Source organism: Podarcis filfolensis (genome assembly GCF_964270895.1).
Source record: "Podarcis filfolensis genome assembly, chromosome: 14".
NCBI classification, from domain to species: domain Eukaryota; kingdom Metazoa; phylum Chordata; class Lepidosauria; order Squamata; family Lacertidae; genus Podarcis; species Podarcis filfolensis.
The window spans coordinates 46,065,981-46,087,698 of record NC_139616.1 but is presented as its reverse complement, the minus strand read 5'-3'; the positions used below and the strand labels follow the sequence as shown (position 1 = coordinate 46,087,698).

At 44.6% G+C, this 21,718-nt stretch overlaps 1 protein-coding gene and 1 long non-coding RNA gene across 2 annotated transcripts in view; both read right to left on the bottom strand.

The window, feature by feature from the left end:
- The window catches only part of LOC310749297, a 193,288-nt gene that overhangs the window by 158,567 nt on the left and 13,003 nt on the right, over positions 1–21,718 (bottom strand). The gene's annotated exons all lie outside the window — the stretch shown is intronic.
- The window catches only part of FLII (FLII actin remodeling protein), a 48,069-nt gene that overhangs the window by 21,491 nt on the left and 4,860 nt on the right, over positions 1–21,718 (bottom strand). The window contains exons 4-16 of the mRNA XM_083585578.1: positions 19,914–19,994; positions 19,005–19,090; positions 16,587–16,748; positions 15,949–16,052; positions 14,726–14,901; positions 12,461–12,618; positions 10,882–10,966; positions 9,813–9,960; positions 8,210–8,343; positions 6,740–6,952; positions 3,049–3,228; positions 1,622–1,704; positions 695–769 (exon numbers count right to left, since the gene is read on the bottom strand). Of these exons, the coding sequence (XP_083441704.1) occupies positions 695–769; positions 1,622–1,704; positions 3,049–3,228; positions 6,740–6,952; positions 8,210–8,343; positions 9,813–9,960; positions 10,882–10,966; positions 12,461–12,618; positions 14,726–14,901; positions 15,949–16,052; positions 16,587–16,748; positions 19,005–19,090; positions 19,914–19,994 (1,685 nt within the window). The remainder of the gene's footprint in view (positions 1–694; positions 770–1,621; positions 1,705–3,048; positions 3,229–6,739; positions 6,953–8,209; positions 8,344–9,812; positions 9,961–10,881; positions 10,967–12,460; positions 12,619–14,725; positions 14,902–15,948; positions 16,053–16,586; positions 16,749–19,004; positions 19,091–19,913; positions 19,995–21,718) is intronic.

Genomic DNA, 21,718 nt, shown 5'->3' with positions numbered 1-21,718 from the left:
GGTCAGTCTCAAGGGCAGCCCCACATAGAGCGAGTTACAATAATCCAGTCTGGAGGTGACCGTTGCATGGATCACAGTGGCTAGGTCAGGGCGAGAGAGGTAAGGAGCCAACTGCTTAGCTTGGCAGAGATGAAAAAATGCCGCCTTTGTTATAGCTGCAATCTGTGCCTCCATGGAAAGGCGTGTATGAAATAAAATCCTCCCGGGTGGCATAAAAGGTCTGTGGTCCTTCTTTGCCTTGCAGGAGCTGGCTATATTAAGCCATTTCCCCATCTGAGAGTGCAACAGTCCTAACATCCCAATGCCAAGCAAGGATTGTCTAAATTTTCAAAGGATTTCCATCTCTGAACTCCAGATTGCTGCGCGACAATCAATAGAACAAACCAATTCCTTGCATTTAATATTATGGTTTACTCCCTCAAATGTGGATAGTAAACACTAACGTGGAGTTAAAGTTTTCTCATTCTTTAAAAGAAATTCTTGGTGGACCTTAGAAAATAACTCCTTAGTCCAAACCAAGGATGCCTTTGCAAGTACAACTCCACCAACGTAATGAATTGATTGAGGACTTCCTATGAGACAGATGATCTAGAACGCCAACTCAGCCATACCTAATACTTTAGGATTAGTTTCCCCCAAAATTGCTGATTTTAGAGGATCCCGTTTCCAAAAGAGAATCGCCCCAAATATTTACCGAGGGTCCAGAGATGCTGCCTTCAGAGGTACCGGTTCCAACTTTATGTTCTTCTTTCCATAAACGCGGTAAAGCCTACATGGAAATTGGGGGGGCGAAAATGTTAGATGACAGGGGGAAACTTAAATCCACCAATGGGTCTGTTGGCCAAAGGTCTTGGAAGTTTTGCAATTCATGAAGATTTCCCCTACTTCCTTAAAATAAGAGGACATTCAAAAGGGCCAGCACGGAAGAGGAAATGGATTGACACTAGATAGAGAGAGGCTGCTCTAGGGCAAAAAAACTTGGCGGTATGGAGGCCTCTGACATATAATTTTTACACTAGAAAAATCTAGGCAGAGAAGACTGATCTATCAAGGCACTGCCCCACCAAGGGGAATTGCAAGCTAAACAGTTTCTCCCAAATTCAAAACAATCTCAAAGTCACAAATCTTTCCTGCATCCCACATTATTTATTATCCTGCCGTCAGAACTTGAGACATTCCTGCCAATCTCCTGTTCTCTGACCAAAATAGGTTTTTCGTACTGTTGAATTAACCCCAATCCAAAATTATTGCTATGGCCAAGATGTCCCCTTCCATCTGTCTCTAGGCAGAATAATCAAATGAAAAATTAGAAATTTACTGGTGTTAGTCCCCTGTAATTAAGAAACAGAGGGGAACAAGGAGAACAGCCAGGAGTCATAAGTAGGAGCATCTTAAAAATAAATAAATCTGGATCCCCTAAATTAAAAGTGAGTCTTTGAAGAGGCAGCACATTGAGGCCCAAAAACTCTAGGGCTAGCAGAAAAAGGACTCTGTATGGGCTCAGAAGCACCCTCTCTTCACACAAAAGCAAAACAAGATTTGGGTGTTGTGCCCTGGATAGAAATATTAAAAACAGAAGAAGTACCAGGTCTCAAAAGGGGACATTATCATCATTTCTTACCTGGTGACATAGTGTGTGTCTTCCACTGTATAGAAGCCACTGGCCGTCCCTCCTTCAATGTAGGAGATCTCGTGATCAAAGACCTGCCAACAGCCACGAAAGTTATTTTTTAACATCATCATCCTCCCTTTGGATGAGATACCAAAAGAAGATGGAAAAACTATTTCTGTATGCAACAACGGCGGCCAGAGTTTTGATAGCTCAAGGATGGAAACATCAAGATCTGCCGACTATCGAGGAATTACACACAAAAAATGAAATACCGTGAAAATCCCTGAAACGAGAAGCAATCGTCTAGAAATATTATCTTATAGAAATAAACTAAATAATAAAAATCAAAAAGTTTAAGGAAAAAATTAGAAAAACCTAGAATTGAACAAAGCCTTAACGGGATGCCGGCTACAAACCTCGTTTCACTGAACTATTCAGTTTCCTCAGAAGGAAATACAGAAATCATAAACCTTAAGTGACCAAATTCAAAGAAAGGGGATAAAACTCCCAAAAATTCTGAAGTATTATAATCCTAGCTCGACCTAGGTGAAGCAAAGCGCAGTAATAAAGGATTGAGGACTCAAAGGTACAGTTTCTAAAACTGAGTTTACAAAAAAGGTTTGAAAACCTAAATGGCAAATTTTAGACGCAGCCCAACTTGAAGAAAGCCAAGCACAGTAATAAAGAGTTGAGGAATCAGCTGTGAATTTTTTTGAATTGAGGAATGGCAAACAAAGATGGTAGAGTACGCAGAATTAGCCAGGCTGACGGGACGAATTCATGAGCGGGATGACCAGACGTTCCAAAAAGACTGGAAGAAATTTATAACTTACCTTGAGAAACACTGATAACATATAAGAACACTGGCAGGCTTGAGATAAACCTTAAAACTTTTAATTGTTGGAGCATTCTATATGAGATTATAGAAAGAACTGTGTATAGATATGAACAGTATGCTGATATAAATCAATGTGTAAATATTATAGTGTGGAAACAAGAAAACCAGAAGAAGGGTAGAGGGTCATTCTGAGAGTTTTAGGCTACTAATATTGTAAGAATGCATAAACATGCCGTATTTTTCGCTCTATAAGACGCACCAGACCATAAGACGTACCTAGTTTTTGGAGGAGGAAAACAAGAAAAAAAATATTCTGAATCCCAGAAGCCAGAACAGCAAGAGGGATCTCTGCACAGTGAAAGCAGCGATCCCTCTTCCTGTTCTGGCTTCTGGGATAGCTGCGCAGCCTGCATTCGCTCCATAAGACGCACACACATTTCCCCTTACTTTTTAGGAGGGAAAAAGTGAGTCTTATAGAGCAAAAAATACAGTATATGAAAATCAATAAAAACAATTGCCAAATTTTTTTTTTAAAAAAAAACAGCCGAAAGGGGAAAGATAGATATAGCCAGCAACCTGCAGAGAGGAAGGAGCTTACCTGGCTGAACTCGTCGCTCTCGTCTCCCATCTCCTCCCGGATGCTGCGGCATTCGGCGCCCAGATAGTTGCGCAGGTTGACCGCATGGATGGCAGAGCAGGCTTTCTTGTCGAGTGTGGCTTCCTGGCCAATCCAGTAGTAGATTTCCCAGTTCAATGAGCCATTATCGTCTAGGAAAGTCTGGGGAGAAGCAATGTTTGCAGCTGGACCAACGGGCAAGCTCAAAAACTAACCTTCCCTGCCCTCAAGGTCACTCTGGGTTAGGGACCTGCGTATGGTGGCATCAAACCAGGCACACTTCAACTTTTGTCTACTCCCGTGGCAAGGGCAGGGCACCTGTGGACCTCCAGATGTTGTCGGACTCAAACTCCCATCAGCCCCATCCAGCTAGGCCAAAGGTAAGGGATTATGGGAGCTGCATGTTTCCGAGCACAATTCAAAGTGTTAGTGCTGACCTTTAAAGCCCTAAATGACCTCGGTCCAGTATACCTGAAGGAGCGTCTCCACTCACATTGTTCAGCCTGGACACTGAGGTCCAGCTCTGAGGGCCTTCTGGCGGTTCCTTCATTGTGAGAAGCAAAGTTACAGGGAAGCAGACACAGGGCCTTCTTAGTGGTGGCACCCGCCCTGTGGAACGCCCTCCCATCAGATGACAAGGAAATAAACAATTATCTGACTTTTAGAAGACATCTGAAGGCAGTCCTGTTTAGGGAAGTTTTTAATTACTGGTTTTTTTAATGTATTTTGAATCTTTTGTTAGAAGTTGCCCAGAGTGGCTGGGGAAACTATTATTAGTTATTAGGAAAATTATTATTATTATTTAGTCCTGACAACATCTGAAGGGTCACAGGTTCCTTATCCTTGGGAGATCATGGCCACCTTCACAATACATGCTTAAAATACTAAATGGGCACAAGATGTCGGACACAACATTATGTTTGCTGACTGGGAACAGTTGTGGACCACTGGTATGAAATTTACGGCATGTAATGCCTTAAGAGAGAATATTATGAAAATGATATACAGGTGGTACATGACCCCAGTCAAGCTTGCAAAAATATATCATCTGCCCGATAATAAATGTTGGAAATGTAAAGAAACTGAAGGTACATTCTTTCACCTTTGGTGGACGTGCCCAAAGATTAAGGCTTTCTGGGAAATGATCTATAATGAAATGAAAAAAGTATTTAAATATACCTTCCTGAAGAAACCAGAGGCCTTCCTTCTGGGCATTGTCGGCCAATCGGTGCCAAAGAAGGACAGAACTTTTTTTATGTATGCTACAACAGCAGCAAGAATACTTATTGCAAAGTATTGGAAGACACAAGATCTACCCACTCTGGAAGAATGGCAGATGAAGGTGATGGACTATATGGGATTGGCAGAAATGACTGGCAGAATCCGAGACCAGGGAGAAGAGTCGGTGGAAGAAGATTGGAAGAAATTTAAAGACTATCTACAGAAATATTGTAAAATTATTGAATGCTAGAATGATGTTGGATAGAAATTAAGTGGTTTCCAACTGTAATGCTTTAAGAGAATATGAAAAAAGGGTTATAAATAGGTAAAAACATAATTAAAATGATGTTGGATTGTTAAGAAGTGGTATTAGCAACAAAGTTAATAAGAATATGCAAAAATGAATTGATAATGGATGAAAATACAGAGTTATATGGGATTGGCAGAAATGACTGGCAGAATCCGGGACCAGGGAGAAGAGGCGGTGGAAGAAGATTGGAAGAAATTTAAAGACTATCTACAGAAATATTGCAAAATTAATGAATGTTAGAATGATGCTGGATAGAAATTAAGTGGTTTCCAGCTGTAATGCTTTAAGAATATGGAAGAAGGGCATAAATAGGTAAAAAAAAATAACTAAAATGGTGTTGGATTGGAAATAAGTGGTATTAGTAACAAAGTTAATAAGAATATGCAAAAATGAATTGATAATGGATGAAAATACTGAGTTATAAAATGTTAAGTTATAGAGATAAGATAAATGAAAGAGGGTAAGGATTTGCTGATTTGATTATTTAAATGGGAATACAAGAAGGGGAGGTGTGAGGAAGTCAAAGAAACAAGCAAATGAGTTTTAAATTATGAAAAAGAATTGTTTTTAATTTTTTGTATTTTTGTGTGTGTGTGTTTACTCTTTTTTTGTTTTTTTTATTATGTGTTTTTGTATATCTGTTTTTTGTAAAATCTTAATAAATATTTCTTTTAAAAAAAAAGAAAGAAGAATGGAAAGGAAAGCTGATGGAATACGCTGAAATGGCGAAGTTGACTGGAAGAATCAGAAATAAAGACAACAGAGACTTTAAAAAAGAATGGGAATCGTTTATGATATATTCACAGAAGCATTGTAAAAAAGTCGACTCATGGATGAAAGGATATAAGATTTTTGACATGACTGAGAATTGTATAGCTAGGGACGGAGAACTTCAAAGTGTTAAGATCAGCAGGCGGAAAATATGAAAACGAGAAGAGGCAGGAACGGAGATTTTGAGATATGCTTCAGAGGTCCAGACTATGGGGAGCCCGGAAAAATTAATAATTACAATTTGGACTATAATTGGTCATTTGTTTGTTTTTTTAGTTTATTATTTTTAATTGGATTATGATTTGGATATGTTGATTGGCTGTTTTTATTGGAAAATCAACAAAAATGATATTTTTTTTTTAAAGTAAAGAAGGCGACTCACTAGCAGGGTTTGAATAAACACAATTAAGAAAACGAGTATAAACGTTAAAAGGTAATAACTGGGCAAATAACAAAACGTAAGATGTAATTTGGATATATGGTATGCTATAAAGATAAGAAGAATATAACAATATTTAATTATAAAATTATAAAATTAAGGTAGAGGAAAATAGGAGAAGCAAATATTTAAAGAATCAGAAGAGGAAGTTGGGGGAAGTCAGGGGAGGGTGGGGGGAGAGAGACTGGGGTTTATATATTCCTTTTGTGATAATGTTTTTTGTGTTAAATATAAAATTGCAAAAAAATAAAATAAAACAAAATAAAACAAAATAATACTAGTAAGGTGGCATCCTAGCACATCCTAGTTTGGTGTGAATGAGGCCCATGAAGCGATGGACAAGCAAGTCTCCCACCTCGGGAGAAATGGCAGAAATGACTGGCAGAATCCGAGACCAGGGAGAAGAGTCGGTGGAAGAGGATTGGAAGAAATTTAAAGACTATCTACAGAAATATTGCAAAATTAATGAATGTTAGAATGATGTTGGATAGAAATTAAGTGGTTTCCAGCTGTAATGCTTCAAGAATATGGAAAAAGGGTTATTAGCAACAAAGTTAATAAGAATATGCAAAAATGAATTGATAATGGATGAAAATACTGAGTTATAAAATGTTAAGTTATAGAGATAAGATAAATGAAAGAGGGTAAGGATTTGCTGATTTGATTATTTAAATGGGAATACAAGAAGGGGAGGTGTGAGGAAGTCAAAGAAACAAGCAAATGAATTTTAAGTTATGAAAAATGGAATTGTTTTTAATTTTTCTTATTTTTTCTGTGTGTTTATTCTTATTTTTTTGTTTCTTTTATTATGTGTTTTTGTATATTTGTTTTTGTAAAACCTTAATAAATATTTCTAAAAAAAAAAAAAAAGCAAGTCTCCCACCTCGCAGGGGTGGTTGTGAGGATAAAAACAAGATGTCTGCTCCCCTCACCTTCAGGACAATGTAGCAGTCGGCCTCGTAGAACTTTCCGTGAAAGGTCTCGTCCACCATTGTGGGCACAAAGTTCTCAATCTGCCAGACGGTGACGCCGGGGAGCTGCCCCACGTCCTCCGTAAAGAACTCAGCGTAGTTGAGCTGAGGCTTCTCCAAACTCTGATCCCAGCGGCGGGTTTTCAGGTCCGTGTACTTTGGGTCTCCGTTCTCCTAGCACGGAAAGAAAAGGGAGGGAGGGAGAGAGTTAGCAAAGGATCCTACCAGTGATAAGAACAAAGAATAAGGGATCCGGGTAGCGGAAAAAGGATGGGAACCTAGAGTGCGTTTAGACATCGGGATTATTGCATTGCATTTTCCAGATTATAACGCTACTGCTTCTTTAACCGGATTCTAACATTCCTTTGACACTGCAATACCTGTTGCTTTCTGGGATGGTGGCTTTTTATATATTGCTGTCCCGTGCTGAACTTATTTTTTTAAAAATAGTTTTTATTAAGATTTTACATTTTTTAACATCAAAGTATCATAACATATACCTCGGGTTAAGTACTTAATTCGTTCCGGAGGTCCGTTCTTAACCTGAAACTGTTCTTAACCTGAAGCACCACTTTAGCTAATGGGGCCTCCTGCTGCCGCCGCGCGATTTCTGTTCTCATCCTGAAGCAAAGTTCTTAACCCGAGGTATTATTTCTGGGTTAGTGGAGTCTGTAACCTGAAGCGTATGTAACCTGAAGCGTATGTAACCCGAGGTACCACTGTAAGAAAAATACCATCCCCCAATTTCCCCCTCCTCTCCACGACTTCCCTCAGTTTCCTCTTCTGGTTTTTTGGCTTATTATCTCCTATTCTTTGATTTTTTTAAAAAAAGATAGTTATAATTCTTCTCTTTTCATTTTAACATCAACATTCTATTTCCTACATTTGTTTTGTTAATTGCAAGTGTTTAATCCAGGCATTTGCAAATTCGGCCCTCCAGATGTTTTCGGACTACAACTCCCATCATCCCTAGCTAACAGGACCAGTGGTCAGGGATTATGGGAATTGTAGTCTCAAATCATCTGGAGGGCTGAGTTTGCCTAAGCTTGGTTTAATCAAACCCTGCAAGTGAGTCCATTTCTTTACATTGATTCTGTAAATATGACATGAATGGTTCCCCAGTCTTTCTTAAAATCTCTATTGCTCTTATCTTCCCGTGCTGAACTTTAAACGGCCATCACAGCCTCTTGTGGAAGTGAGTTCCCCAGTTTAACCCAGAAGTTCTTTATTTTATCTGTGCTGAATTTCCCAATGTTCAGCTTCACTGGACGCCCAAAACTTCTTGCGTTAAGAGAGAGAGGAAGAAAATACTTCCTTCCTCCACGCCATGCAGAGTTTTACAAACGCCTCTTCCTTGCCTTTTCTCTAAAGCTAAAGAGTCCCAAGCGCTGCAACCTTGGAGTCACTCTCCATCGCTGTGTGTGTTCCTACCTCCATCTTCTTGTTCTTCTCTTGCGCCACGTCCGACATCCCCTTCAGCACCTGCTTTGCCTGATCATCCTGCGACGAATCTTTGCGTCTCCGCAGGCGCATCTTTCGCGCCATGGGGTCCTTTGGGCTGCTCCCTAGGAATAGAAAGGGGTGGGGAGAAACAAATAATTTTAGGGGATGGAAGATAGCTTTGAAGCTCCCACAAGCATCGCTTATACACGCAGTTTCTGTTCTCCAAACACGATGTGTTCTCAGGAGATGGTTTATCAGGTGAGCGTTCACATAACAAGTCAACGATTCCCACTAATTCCTATGGGGAAATGTCTAATGCGTTCCTGGCCACAAAATGATGGGGAAAAAACAGGGAGAATTCTCTGAAACATTGCAGAAGGCAAACAAGGAAGGGAAAAGATGTTCTCTTCTTCATTCAATCTGTCCCCTTTTCTCCCCTCCCTTGCTCCCCCCCCATGGTTTCCAGTGGACCAACAAGACACAAAAAAGCAAAGCTTGTTTAAGGCTGCTTATTTCTTTACAGAACTACACACAGGTCTGGCTATTTGGATCTGTGAATCTGAGGAGCGTATAAGTGAGGTTTGGGTACTGATCTCTCGTGTTTGGATAAGTGAATTTTTGAATAACAAGTGTTTGGATAGTGCACGTTGTGGACAGATATTCAACGCTCAACTTACACATGGGTTATATTCCGGGGTAGTGAATAGAGTCAAAATCGTGTATAGTCAAAACACACTTTCTCTGCACCTCTGAACACTTTCCCAGGTGAGTGGAATGGTGGGTGGGAGGGATGACTGACTCCCCACTCCCTTTTTAAAAGTTCAGCACTTTTTTTTCTGACAAGCACATAAAGCTGAATTTGCACAACTTGAATGTGCCTAAGTTGTGAGTTGGAAAGAAGAAGAAATTCCGACGAAAGAAGAGTGGCAGATGAAATTAATGGACTATGCAGAATTGGACAAAATGACAGGAAGGATTCGAAACCTGCGGGACCAGAGATTTACAGAAGATTGGAAGAAGTATATGAATTATTTGAAGAGCAACTGTAATCAACAAATTACGCTAGTAGGACTACAAGAAGTTTTGTAATGAGAAATATACGAAGAGTTACAAAGTAGAAAAAGATAGAGATATTGGTTATGAGTTTGAAATGTAATAGGGAAGATAAGAAATGCATACTAAGAGACTAGATTGGAAAATTTTCAGACAGGATTGATGGAAGTAAAAAAAAAAAAGAATAAGATGTAAAAGTATGTTTAATTACTGTTGAAAATTATATGTTAAAAAACTAATAAAAAAGTTAAATATATATAAAAAGTTGTGAGTTGACCGTATATTTTAAAACTTCTGAGTCTTTTAAACCAAACCGCCAATTTTTTTTAAAAATCTCCCAACTGTTAACAAGCCTGCTAAAATTAACGGACCTACAGTAAATTGCTCAGGTCTTATTAATTCCAGTGGGTCTATACTCTGCGTAGGTTTTAACACTGGATGCAATTCACTGGTTGGAAACAAGGCAGTTTATCATTTGCTAGGAAGGCTGGGGGCGGGGAAATTGCAAGACCAGGATAACCCGCAGTACCAAACTCACCTGCCCCGGCAGCTGCTACGGTAGCAGGGGAGGCCCCCGCCAGTCGCAGCTGGTTCTGCAGGGAGAAGTCGATGTTGTACCACTCGGAGGTCCTGTCCACAGGCTTGGGGGGCATCACCAGGTTGGGGTTCTCACGGACATCGAGGATCTGCAAGAAGGAAAGGCAGGAAGGGGTGATGGATTCACAGAGTCAGAAGCAGAGTGGGGGAAAAGGCTATTCAGGTCAAAGGCAGCCACGGGAACGAGAAACACAGGAGCTCATCCACATCCCGCTAGGGCCCACTTTGAACAGTCAGGGCTTCCCCCAAAGGATTCTGGGAAACGTTGTTTGTTAAGGGTGCTGAGAGCTGATCCCTATTCCCCTCAAAGAGCTACAGATCTCAGAGTGTTTAATCAGCCAATCCCTCTTCCCAGAGAGCACTGGGAATTGAAATTGAAATACTTTATTGTCACTTGAACAACTTGTATACAGTGAGATTACACGAGCACCCTCACTCAGCTCTCTTAGTCTTAATTCCCCTCGTTTACTGACGCACACCCACCAAACCCAAAAGTCAGTTGCCCTGTTGTTATCTTTGTAACTGTGAGGGGTTAAATCGTCTTCATATAGGATTTTGGCTTCTCACTTTTTGGCCCATTAGGGACCAAGTGGAGTCCCACAGCATGAAAGATGATGAAGAAGATGATTTATTATTTATACCCTGCCCATCTGGGTGGGTTTCCCAGCCACTCTGGGCTGCTCCCAACAGAATATTAAAAACTTCCCTAAACAGGGCTGCCTTCCGATGTCTTCAAATGTCAGGTAGTTGTTTATCTCCTTGACATCTGATGGGAGGGCATTCCACAGGGCGGGCGCCACCACCGAGAAGGCCCTCTGCCTGGTTCCCTTTAACCTTACTTCTCGCAGGGAGGGAACCAGCAGAAGGCCCTCGCCGTTGGACCTCAGGGTCTGGGCTGAATGATGGGGGTGGAGACGCTCCTTCAGGTAAGATGTTGATCCCCTTTTCTTACACGCCCCCCCATCCCAACACCCAGGCCCTTCTGTCAGCAAGAACCCCCCTGGCCTCACCTCAATGTCTGTCAGAAAGTGCACGGCCTCAGGTAAAGTGACCAAGCGGTTCTTGTTCAAAACCAACTTCCTGAGCTTGACACACCTGTGGAGAGAAAAAGAGATGCTTACTGTCTCCCTTTGAACCAGTTAAGTCATATGGGGAAGGGCCGTAGTTCAGTGGTAGAGCATGTGCCTTGCATGCAGATGGTTCCGGGTTCGAATCCCCAGCATCTCCAGGGAGGCCCAGGAGGGAGCCCTACTCAAAACCTAACATGGCAATAATTCTGGCATCTGGCAAATAACATAAAGGCAGCCTGTCAGATCAGGCCAATGGGACCATGTTCTCACAGGGGCCAAGCAAGCAGGATTTGGGCACGAGATCCCTCTCCCCTCGTGTGGTTTCCAACAACTGGTACCCAGAAGCATTGCTGCCTTTAATTGTGGAGGCAGAGCTTAGCCATTGCGGCTCATAGCCATCGATAGCGTTCTCCTCCATGAATTTGCCCAATCTTTTAAAGCCATCCAAGTTGGCGGCCGTCACCGCCTCCAGTGGCAGTAAGTTCCATAGTTTAACTCTGCACTACGTGAAGGAGGACTTTGTGGTCTGGTCTGAATGGATATCCATTGGACGTCCACAAGCCCTAGTGCTACGGGGGCAAAAAAGTCTCTTCATCCACTCTCCAATGCCACGCATAACAAACGGCGATCATGTCAGCTCTTTGATGCCTTGACTCTAAACTATCTTCCCTCCAGGGAGCTCAAGGCAGTGTATGTTGTTCTCCCACCCTTCCCTCCACTAACAACAGCCCTGTGAGGTAGGCTAGGCCCTGAGAGTGTGTGTTAACTGGCCGAACGTCACCCAGCAAGAATCATGACCGAGGGAGGGACTTCAACCCTGGTCTTTGAGGCCTGAGGTCCAACACTCTAAGCATTATCCCACCACTGGCTCTCATTCCAGGCTTTAAAACTGCTTAACCTTTTAAGCCTCTGAGACTCAGACAAAACTGCCCTTCCTATTTATTATATTTTATCAACTGTTATTTGCTGGGGGGGGGGGAATCCAATGTGGCGGTCTTTCGCTTTTATTGCTCAGCTCCTTGAGAGAAGCATGTGTTGAAGGCTGCACGACAGAAATTGAATAAAGGAGAATAAATATTAGAGGCTTGCCCCAAAGTTGATGAATTACAAGCTTTGGGTTCATAGGTAGGTTGAAAGAGACATTACAGTGGTACCTCTACCTATGAACGCCGTTCGCACCCCGAAAAGTCTGTAGGTAGAGCACCGCTACTGCGCATGCGCGATAGAGTGCTTCTGCACATGCGCAAAGTGCGCAGTGAACCCGGAAGTAAACACTTCCGGGTTTGCCACGTTCGTAACCTGAAAAGCCGCAACATGAGGCAAACGTAACACAAGGCATGACTGTAATTGTTTCCAAGGTAGCAACAGAACAGTGCTAATTTACAGGAATCGTCTCAGCCTGGAAGCTCATCGGCCAAAGGCACATAAAACCATGTCTGTGTACACGGCCAACCATGCAGCTAGTCCTCTGGGAGGAAATTATTTCCCTCAAGGCCACTTGGAGGAGGGCTTAGCATACCTGCACAGGCTTTCTGGAATCAGTTCCAAGTTGTTGTTTGCAGCCATGAATTCCTCCAGGGAGACCAGCTTCCCAATCCCCGAAGGAATGCCGTCAAAATCCAGCTTGTTGGAGTTCAGGTAGAGTTTCTTGAGCTTGGTCAGCTTACAGATGGCCGACTAGGGTGGAAACACGTGCAAAGAGTCAAGCAGAGCAAGGGAGATTTGCTCCTGAATTCATTTGCTGACTCATTCATTAACTCGCTCATTTTAAACATTGATTTTCTGCAAGGTTGGGCACTTAAAGGAGTTTGGTGCCCCCATATATATATCTAATTCAAAATATAAACAGTAGTAAATCCCAAAATAAAAGTTTATTTTTCAAAATGAAACAAAACCTAGAGTAAGATGGAAAATAATGTTTATTTTTGTATACGTCCACTTCATTTATATTTGAAAAATGCTCTCCTACTTTTTTCTAATTGCAAAATCTTAAATCAGATCCTCAAAACTAATCTTATGTCATGGGTAGGCAAACTAAGGCCCGGGGGCTGGATCCGGTCTAATCGCCTTCTAAATCCGGCCCGCGAACAGTCTGGGAATCACCGTGTTTTTACATGAGTAGAATGTGTCCTTTTATTTAAAATGCATCTCTGGGTTATTTGTGGGGCATAGGAATTTGCTTTCCCTGCCCCCAAATATAGTCCGGCCCCCCACAAGGTTTGAGGGACAATGGACCGGCCCCCTGCTGAAAAGGTTTGCTGACCCCTGTCTTATGTAATACACCTCCTTATATACCATATTTTTCGCTCTATAAGACACACCAGCCCATAAGACGCACCTAGTTTTTGGAGGAGGAAAACAAGAAAAAAAATATTCTGAATCCCAGAAGCCTGAACAGCAAGAGGGATCGCTGCGCCGCGATCCCTCTCGCTGTTCTGGCTTCTGGGATAGCTGCAAAGCCTGCTTTCGCTCTATAAGATGCACACACATTTCCCCTTACTTTTTAGGAGGGGAAAAGTGCGTCTTATAGAGCGAAAAATACAGATAAGGCATCCAGCCTACCTTGCTGCATAGCTGTTCCGTTGGGATTTTTAACATACTTAAACTGAGAAAATGAATGCTTGGCCATTAATGACCGCTGATGTTAAAAATCCAGCAATGGAAAGTTTATGTGGTGCCGCCACTTCCCTTGATGCCCTAAGCGTGGGCTTATTTTGCAAAATGGTTAATCCAGCCCTGCTCAGGCTCTCCCTGCTCAATAAGCCCTGTTGCCTCTTCAGCTTCAAACACCTCTTCCCCGTCTTCTCCCTCTCACCATTCATTGTCATCCCACCGCCAGTCCCTGGGCTCTGAGCCTTCTTTCCTTGGGGGCGTTCCCCAGCTGGCTCCTCCCACCATCCCTCTGTGTCCAACCAGTTCGTGACAGTCAGAGCACCCTCCCTGCTAAAATATGTGACACCTCCATCAGTATTGGCATACTGCCGGCTCCTGAAGACACACCTGTTTAGGAGAGCATGTCTTCCTGATCTAATTACAGTGGTACCTCGGGTTACAAACGTTTCAGGTTACAGATGCTTCAGGTTACAGACTCCACTAACCCAGAAATAGTACAGTGGTACCTCAGGTTAAGTACTTAATTCACTCTGGAGGTCAGTTCTTAACCTGAAACTGTTCTTAACCTGAAGCACCACTTTAGCTAATGGGGCCTCCTGCTGCTGCCACGCTGCTGGAGCATGATTTCTGTTCTCATCCTGAAGCAAAGTTCTTAACCTGAGGTACTATTTCTGGGTTAGCGTTGTCTGTAACCTGAAGCGTATGTAACCCGAGGTACCACTATACCTTGGGTTAAGAACTTTGCTTCAGGATGAGAACAGAAATCACGCGGCGGCAGCAGGAGGCCCCATTAGCTAAAGTGGTACCTCAGGTTAAGAACAGTTTCAGGTTAAGAACGGACCTCCAGTACGAATTAAGTTCTTAAGCCGAGGTACCACTGGATTCGGATTGCTTTTTCAGCTTCTTTAATTGCTATGCGTTTTAAGTGGCTGCCACAGACTCCCAGCTCACTAAGCCCTGTTGACCCTTCAGCTTCCGAAAACTCCTCCTCGCAGTCTTCTCCCTCGTCTCCCTCTGACCACTCATTGTTGTCACACCGCCACCGACCCCCTGGCTCTGAGCCTTCTTCCCTTGTGGGTCCCCAGCTGCTTCCTCCCACCATTCCTCTGCGGCCAACCAGTAGCATGGCAGAGCTGGTGTCCCAGTTATCTGGACGGGGAACGCCACCTACCGGCAAGGAGGTAAGCTGGTTCCTGGACAGATTGAGGGTCTCCAGCTGGCACCACTGGTCAATGCAGAGGGAGAGCTCTCCAATTTGGTTGCTGCTGAGATTGAGGCGCCGTATGTTGGACAGGGTGTAGAGACACTCAGGGACGCGGGTCAGGTCATTACAGGAGAGGTCCACATCTGAGCGTAAGAGGAGGAGGAAAGAATTAAAGTGAGGCAGAGGCAGAGTTCAACAAGGGTGGGTTCTGGATGCAACCCACGAGGGCTACAGGGTCCCAGAGGAGCCTCCCCACAACCTGGTGCCCTCCAGCAATTCCCTGCACCCTTAACACAGGACAGCTCCCAGAATCCTTTGCAGGAAGCCAAGCCGCTCAAAGTGATACCTAGTGCTTTAAATTGGTTTGGTGTGATTGTGGCCCCGGTCTATGAATTTGTGGCCCCGGTCTACCAAAAACAATCCCATCAAGTAGTAGTAGTAGTAGTAGTAGTAGTAATAATAATAATAATAATAATAATAATAATAATAATAATAATAAATATTTGTACCCTGCCCATCTGGCTGGGTTTCCCCAGCCACTCTGGGTGGCTCCCAGCAAAGTACAGTCATACCTCGGGTTGAAGTTGCTTCAGGTTGAGCGTTTTCGGGTTGCACTCTATGGCAACCCGGAAGTAATGGAACGTGTTACTTCCAGTTTCACCACTCGCACATGCACAGACGGTCAAAATGACATCACACGCATACGCAGAAGCGGCGAATCATGACCCACGCACGCGCAGGTTGCGTTCGCTTCAGGATGCGAACGGGGCTCCGGAACGGATCCCGTTCATATCCAGAGGTACCACTGTATTAAAAACACGGTAAAACATCAAACATTAAAAACTTCCCTAAACAGGGCTGCCTCCAGATGTCTTCTAAAAGTCAGAGAGTTGTTTATTTCCTTGACATCTGATGGGAGGGCGTTCCACAGGGCGGGTGCCGCCACCGAGAAGGCCCTCAGCCTGGTTTCCTGTAAGCTCATTTCTCGCAGGGTCGGGAACCGCCAGTAGGTCCTCGGAGCCGGACCTCAGTGTCTGGGCAGAACGATGGGGGTAGAGAAGCTCCTTTGGGTAGTTCCATGAAACTTACTTCCAGGGAAACATGCAGAGACCTGCAGCCTCGGGTTCTCCTTTGCAGGCCGCTCAATGCACGGAGCTGAGTCCATTCAAACATTTCCTTGGGAATCATACCTGAGAGATTTGACAAGCCTTCCAAGCTTGTGGGAAGGTTGCTCTGGGTGCGTTGTGTGTTCCTGAGGTGGAGCGTCTGCAAGGCCACCATTGCAGGGAGTTGCCTTCCGTTGAAAGAGAGGGGAAAAGAGGACAATAACAAGATGAAACCCTGAAGGATTATCAGGTGCTCCCCATTCTTGCCTTAAAAAACTAAAACTTATTGTGGCATAAGCTTTTTGTGGACTAGGGGCCACTTCTTTAAATGCAAGACAGGGCTATTGTCTCCTTCAAAGGTAGCCCCACGTAGAGCGCATTGCAGTAGTCCAAGTGGGAGATAACCAGAGCATGCACCACTCTGGCAAGACAGTCCATGGGCAAGTGGAAAGTATACACCCTGGTGTGCCTGAGCTTTGGCCCCCCCCCCGCCCCGATCACACTTTCCCATCTACATTCCCAACCATGAGGACTAAGCACCTTTGCGTTTTGAAAAGCGCCAAAGGAAACCTGACAGCTTCAAGGTGCTAAGAGCCTGCCCCTCCAACCCCAGTTCCTTTGCTCGAACACACAGCAAAATGAGCGCGACTGCAGCCGCGGAAAGACTGCAAAACACCTGCTCTCGCTCTCCTGCCCCCTTCTCCAGCTCCCAGCCGCCTCACCTGAGCTGCGCATGCAGGAGAGGGTTGTTATTCAGAATCAAGGTCTGCAGGTGCACCAGGCGCCTCATCTGGGGGGGAAGGCTCTCCAGCTTGTTGTCGCTCAAATCCAGGTAGAGCAGGTCTGTCAGGTTGATGAACAGCTGGTTGGGGATGTTGTCGATGCTGCAGGGAGAAAGGGAGAGGAATGGCACACCTTGTCAGGCAGGTTCCAGCAAGGAAGCTTAACCACAGCTGGAGATTGGAGAGATCAAGGGTGGGCTGGAGGGGACCCCATTCTGCAACAGACCTTCACATCTGAACAAGAAGCTCAAAATGGACAGCTATGATTATATCACTGCCACCTTATCACGGAGAGAGAATTTGCAGCCCTCCAGACGTAGCTGCAAGCCACCTGCCATCATCCCCAGCCACTGGCCATATTGGCGGGGGCTTATGGGACTTGGGTCCCATTAATAAGGGCAACCGGTTTAGTCACTGCTCGCTAGGATTATATTCTTGCAACTTTTAATTCAGCAAAATAAGCAGGAAACTCTGGGGTGAAACAGTAGAAATATTCTCCATTAGAATGCATTGGCTAAAACTAGTACAGTGGTACCTCGGGTTAAGTACTTAATTCGTTCCGGAGGTCCGTTCTTAACCTGAAACTGTTCTTAACCTGAATCACCATTTTAGCTAATGGGGCCTCCTGCTACCGCCGCGCCGCCAGAGCACGATTTCTGTTCTTAACCTGAAGCATTATTTCTGCATTAGTAGAATCTATAACCGGAAGCGTATGTAACCTGAAGCGTATGTAACCCGAGGTACTAATGTACTAAACTCCTAGATCAGGCATAGGCAAACTCTGGCCCTCCAGATGTTTTGGGGCTACAATTCCCATCATCCCTAGCTAACAGGACCAGTGGTCAGGGATGATGGGAATTGTAGTCCCAAACATCTGGAGGGCCGGAGTTTGCCTATACCTGTCCTCGATTTTCAATGATTAGTTAGCTCTCCAAGCTCCAACAACGAACTCACTCAGCGTTCTTGGAAAACCAATACAAGTTTCACCTTAAGGTTGGCAAATCCCTCCCACACCCATTTCTGGATCTGCTACTAGTGTGGTTTCTGTGGCCAAACTGCCACACTCACTTTTTTGCAGGCTTGTGAGAATAGTTAGGGATTCCTTCACTCTTCAGATCAAGGCGTGCATTTATTTGCTGCCTGCTTTCATTGTAATTTTGCTGTCTGAAGCAGAATTTATCTACAGTGGTACTTCAGTGGAATTTATCTACAGTGGTACCGCCCTGAACCCGGAAGCACCGGAACGGGTTACTTCCGGGTTTCGGCACTCGCACATGCGCAGAAGCACTAAATCGCGCTTTGCACATAAGCGTCGAATCGCAACCTGCGTGTGTGCAGACACAGCATTGCGGGTTGCGAACATGCCTCCCGCACGGATCACGTTCGCAACCCGAGGGTCCACTGTATTCGGTTCCCTTCATTATAAACAAAGCTTTCTTTCTCCCCCCCTCCCTTTTCTTGTGGGCATGAGACTAATTTAAGGGAATATGCAGAAATGGTGAGACTGACGGGAAAGATCAGAAACCAGGAAGATCAAGCATTCCTAAAAGATTGGAATAACTTTTTTTATATACTTAAAAGACCACTGTAGACAGTTAAAATCATTGGCAGGGATACAACGACATTTGTAATGTGAAATGAACTTTGGTAACTACGATTATATAACAGCTGGACAACGGTAAAAGATGCAGGAAAAAAAGAAAAAGAAAAAAACTTTCTTTGAAAATGGAACCCAGGGAGGGGAGGAGGTCCGAAGGCTCAAAAGAACATTTTTATTTTAATGTTTTGGAATGGTTAAAGTTGTTATGTACAAATTCATGTAAAACCAATAAAAAGTGTGTGTGTGTGTGTGTGTGTGTGAGTGAGTGAGAGAGAGAGAGAGAGAGAATGTGTGTGTGTGTATATATATGTGTGTGTGTGTGTGTGTGTGTGTGTGTGTAAAAGAGACTAAGGAAAAATGCATATTCATAGCAGACACACGTCATAACTCTAGCAAAAGATCCTGAACATCTTGGTAGCATGCGTATGAATACACGTGAGTGCTGGACACACATGTTGGTTCAGACACATAGTTTGCCACACCTGTTACTGGAAACCAGAGTTATTGGGGGGCGGGCAGGGGATGTACTTTGCACTCAGGTTCTGCTTGTTTCCCAGGGGCCTCTGGTTGGCCACTGTGAGAAGAGGAAGCTGGACTAGATGGGCCACGGGCCTGATCCACCAGGTTACTCTCATGTTCTTAACACCCCCATTTTACAGAAATGGAAAACCAACCACTCCCAACACACTCGGCCCTCCCAGGAAGACCCAAATGTTTTCTGCCCATTTTCCAGGGAGGAAATTCACCCCCAAACTTACCTGTTATGTTTCAGGTTCAGCACGAGCATGTTTTTGGCATTCTCAAGCTCCCGGGGACACTCCGTCAGCTGGTTGTAGCTCAGGTCCTAAGACAAAACAAGGAGAGATGAATCAAAAGGCAAATCTCTGCATTAGGGCTGACCAGCAGCTGCCCCAAAGGTGTTCAAGCTTCCCATGGGTCAGAAGATTTGAATAGCAATTCATAAATAAGCTTGCAATAGGCAAGATAGGTGGCGAATCACAAACTGTATCAATCAAGTATTATTGATGATGATGATGATGATGATTGTTAAGTTGTGGGTGAACATATCAGACGACACAGCAATTCTTCAAACAGCTCTTGTTTATTCACAGGCCAGAACAGAACTGAACTGAAGGGTTCAGCCAGCCTGCTTATATAGAGCTCCACTAGAATGCAACAGTAACCATTTTCTGTAACTATCCAATCACTGAATGTCACTTTCAATCCATATTTGCATATGTGGACCTGAGTGAACACTATCTACAGTATCCCCCTGCTGGCCCAGGGTGAGAACTTCAGTACATAACAATTATTAATTATTATTATTATTATTATTATCATCATCATCTTCCTTGAGCTCAAGAGCTCAAGTAAAGCAACCCCCTTGCTTTTTGCACTGGCCTCGAGTTCTTCCCACGCAGCTAGGAGCCAATCCTAAGTGTCCAATCGCCTCTTCTCACTCTGATTGGCTCCAATCGGCACAAAGGGCGAGAAGACGTCTTCTCAGTGGCTAAAACGCTCCCCGTTCATGCTGATTAGAAGGCTCTGGGATGCCAGAGGCAGAGACCCGTCTGCAGAAATAGTAATGGGTATTCGACCCCCTGTGACCCTGAACCGCTACACCAATGTGCCCATCACAGCCACGGAGCAATTGGGCCCAAACATACCAACACAGAGAGGTCGTCGAGCTGGAAAATGTCATCAGGAACCCCAGAGTTCTTCAGGCAGTTGGCACGAGCAACAATGGCCTAGAGGAATGTCGAAAGAGGTCAGGAAGAAATAACAAGGATACAAGTATTATATTTACAGCACCTGAACCAGACCACCAAGTCTATCACTCCGAATAAAAGATATCGGCTTCACGGACCACATTTACCATACTTACTGAGCCTAACTTGGTCTCCCCCTAACAAATGCACGTCATCGCTCGATTTTCTAACAATACCCAAGTACCAAAGAGCATTTTGTTGTCCCATTTTTAACATTATAGGTGTGCAGATTTGCTAAAAGCTCCCTTCAAGGAGAGGTGCTGTCCTTGCAATCGGTCTCAGGGTCGTGGGTTTGAACCCCACATTGGGCGAAAGACTCCCACATCGCTTCGACTAGGTCCTTTCCAACTCTACAATTCTATGATTCTATGTGTCTTTCTGCTGTAAATCCTAACAGGGGCCTGGGGAATGCATAGGGCAGTTTCCTGGCCAATTTTTAGAGACCCTTTGGGGCCCGGAGGGGCTGTGGTGACCCAGTCAGATGGGTGAGGTACAAATAAAAAGTATGACGATACAGTGGACGCTCGGGTTGTGAACGTGATCCGTGCGGGATGCACGTTCGCAACCAACAGCATCAGCAACCTGCGTCTGTGCACATGCGGGTTGCGATTCGGCACTTCTGCGCATGCACAAAGAGCGATTTAGCGCTTCTGCGCATGCGCGACCGCTGAAACCCGGAATTAACCCGTTCCGGTACTTCCAGGTTTCAGCGGTCCGCAACCCGAAGAAACACAACCTGAAGCGTCTGTAACCCGAGGTATGACTGTACTAATCTTCCTTGAGGATCAGCAGGTCTAATAAGTCCATTACTGAACAGATGGCGATATATCTGAGCATTGCAATATTTCTTAGACCTGCTACGGCCGCTAGCTCTAAAAGGGGATAGGACAAATTCGCAGAGGACAAGGCTCTCAATGGCTACTACAGCCTTCAATATTGGAGGCAGCAATGCTTTTAAGACCAGCTGCCGACAGCTGCAGGTGGAAAGAGTTTTGCTCTTGTGATCGAGTTCTACCTATGAGTTTCCCACAGGCATTTGGTTGGCTGCCTTGAGAACAGGACGCTGGACTGCGTGGGCCTTAGGCCTGATCCAGCAGGCGGCTCATACGTTCTTAACTTGCCCCTTTTGTTCTTCCGAGGCCGCAATTATGAGGTGGTTTGTGGGGGGTTGTTTGTATTTGAATGGCTGGCTAACGGTTAAAGACATTTGACAGGACTGAAACCAGAGCCATCAGAGAGGACAAGATGAATATAGTCATACCTCGGATTGAAGTAGCTTCAAGTTAAGTATTTTCGGGTTGTGCTCCGCGGCGACCCGGAAGTAACGGAGCGCATTACTTCTGGGTTTCACCGCTTGCGCATGCGCAGACGCTCAAAATGAGGTCACACGCATGTGCAGAAGCAGCGAAACGCGACCCGTGCATGCGCGGATGTCAGGGGCTCAGGAGCAGGAGCACAGGGGAGAGAGGAAATGGAGAGCGAAGGGGAAGAATCCGAGGGCAGCGTAGGGGAGTATGACAGTGGCCCGAGAGATTCCATGAGCTTCTCCAGCGAATCAGAAGATTCCCAGAAGGGGGCGCCGATGGTCAGGGCAAGGGGGGTCCCAGGGGGAACGCACCAGAAACAAGGAGCCAGCGGGGAACCCCGAAGCAGCAGCGGGGGATCAGGACCAGTTTCCCCACCAGAGCGTAGTGGGGGGGAAG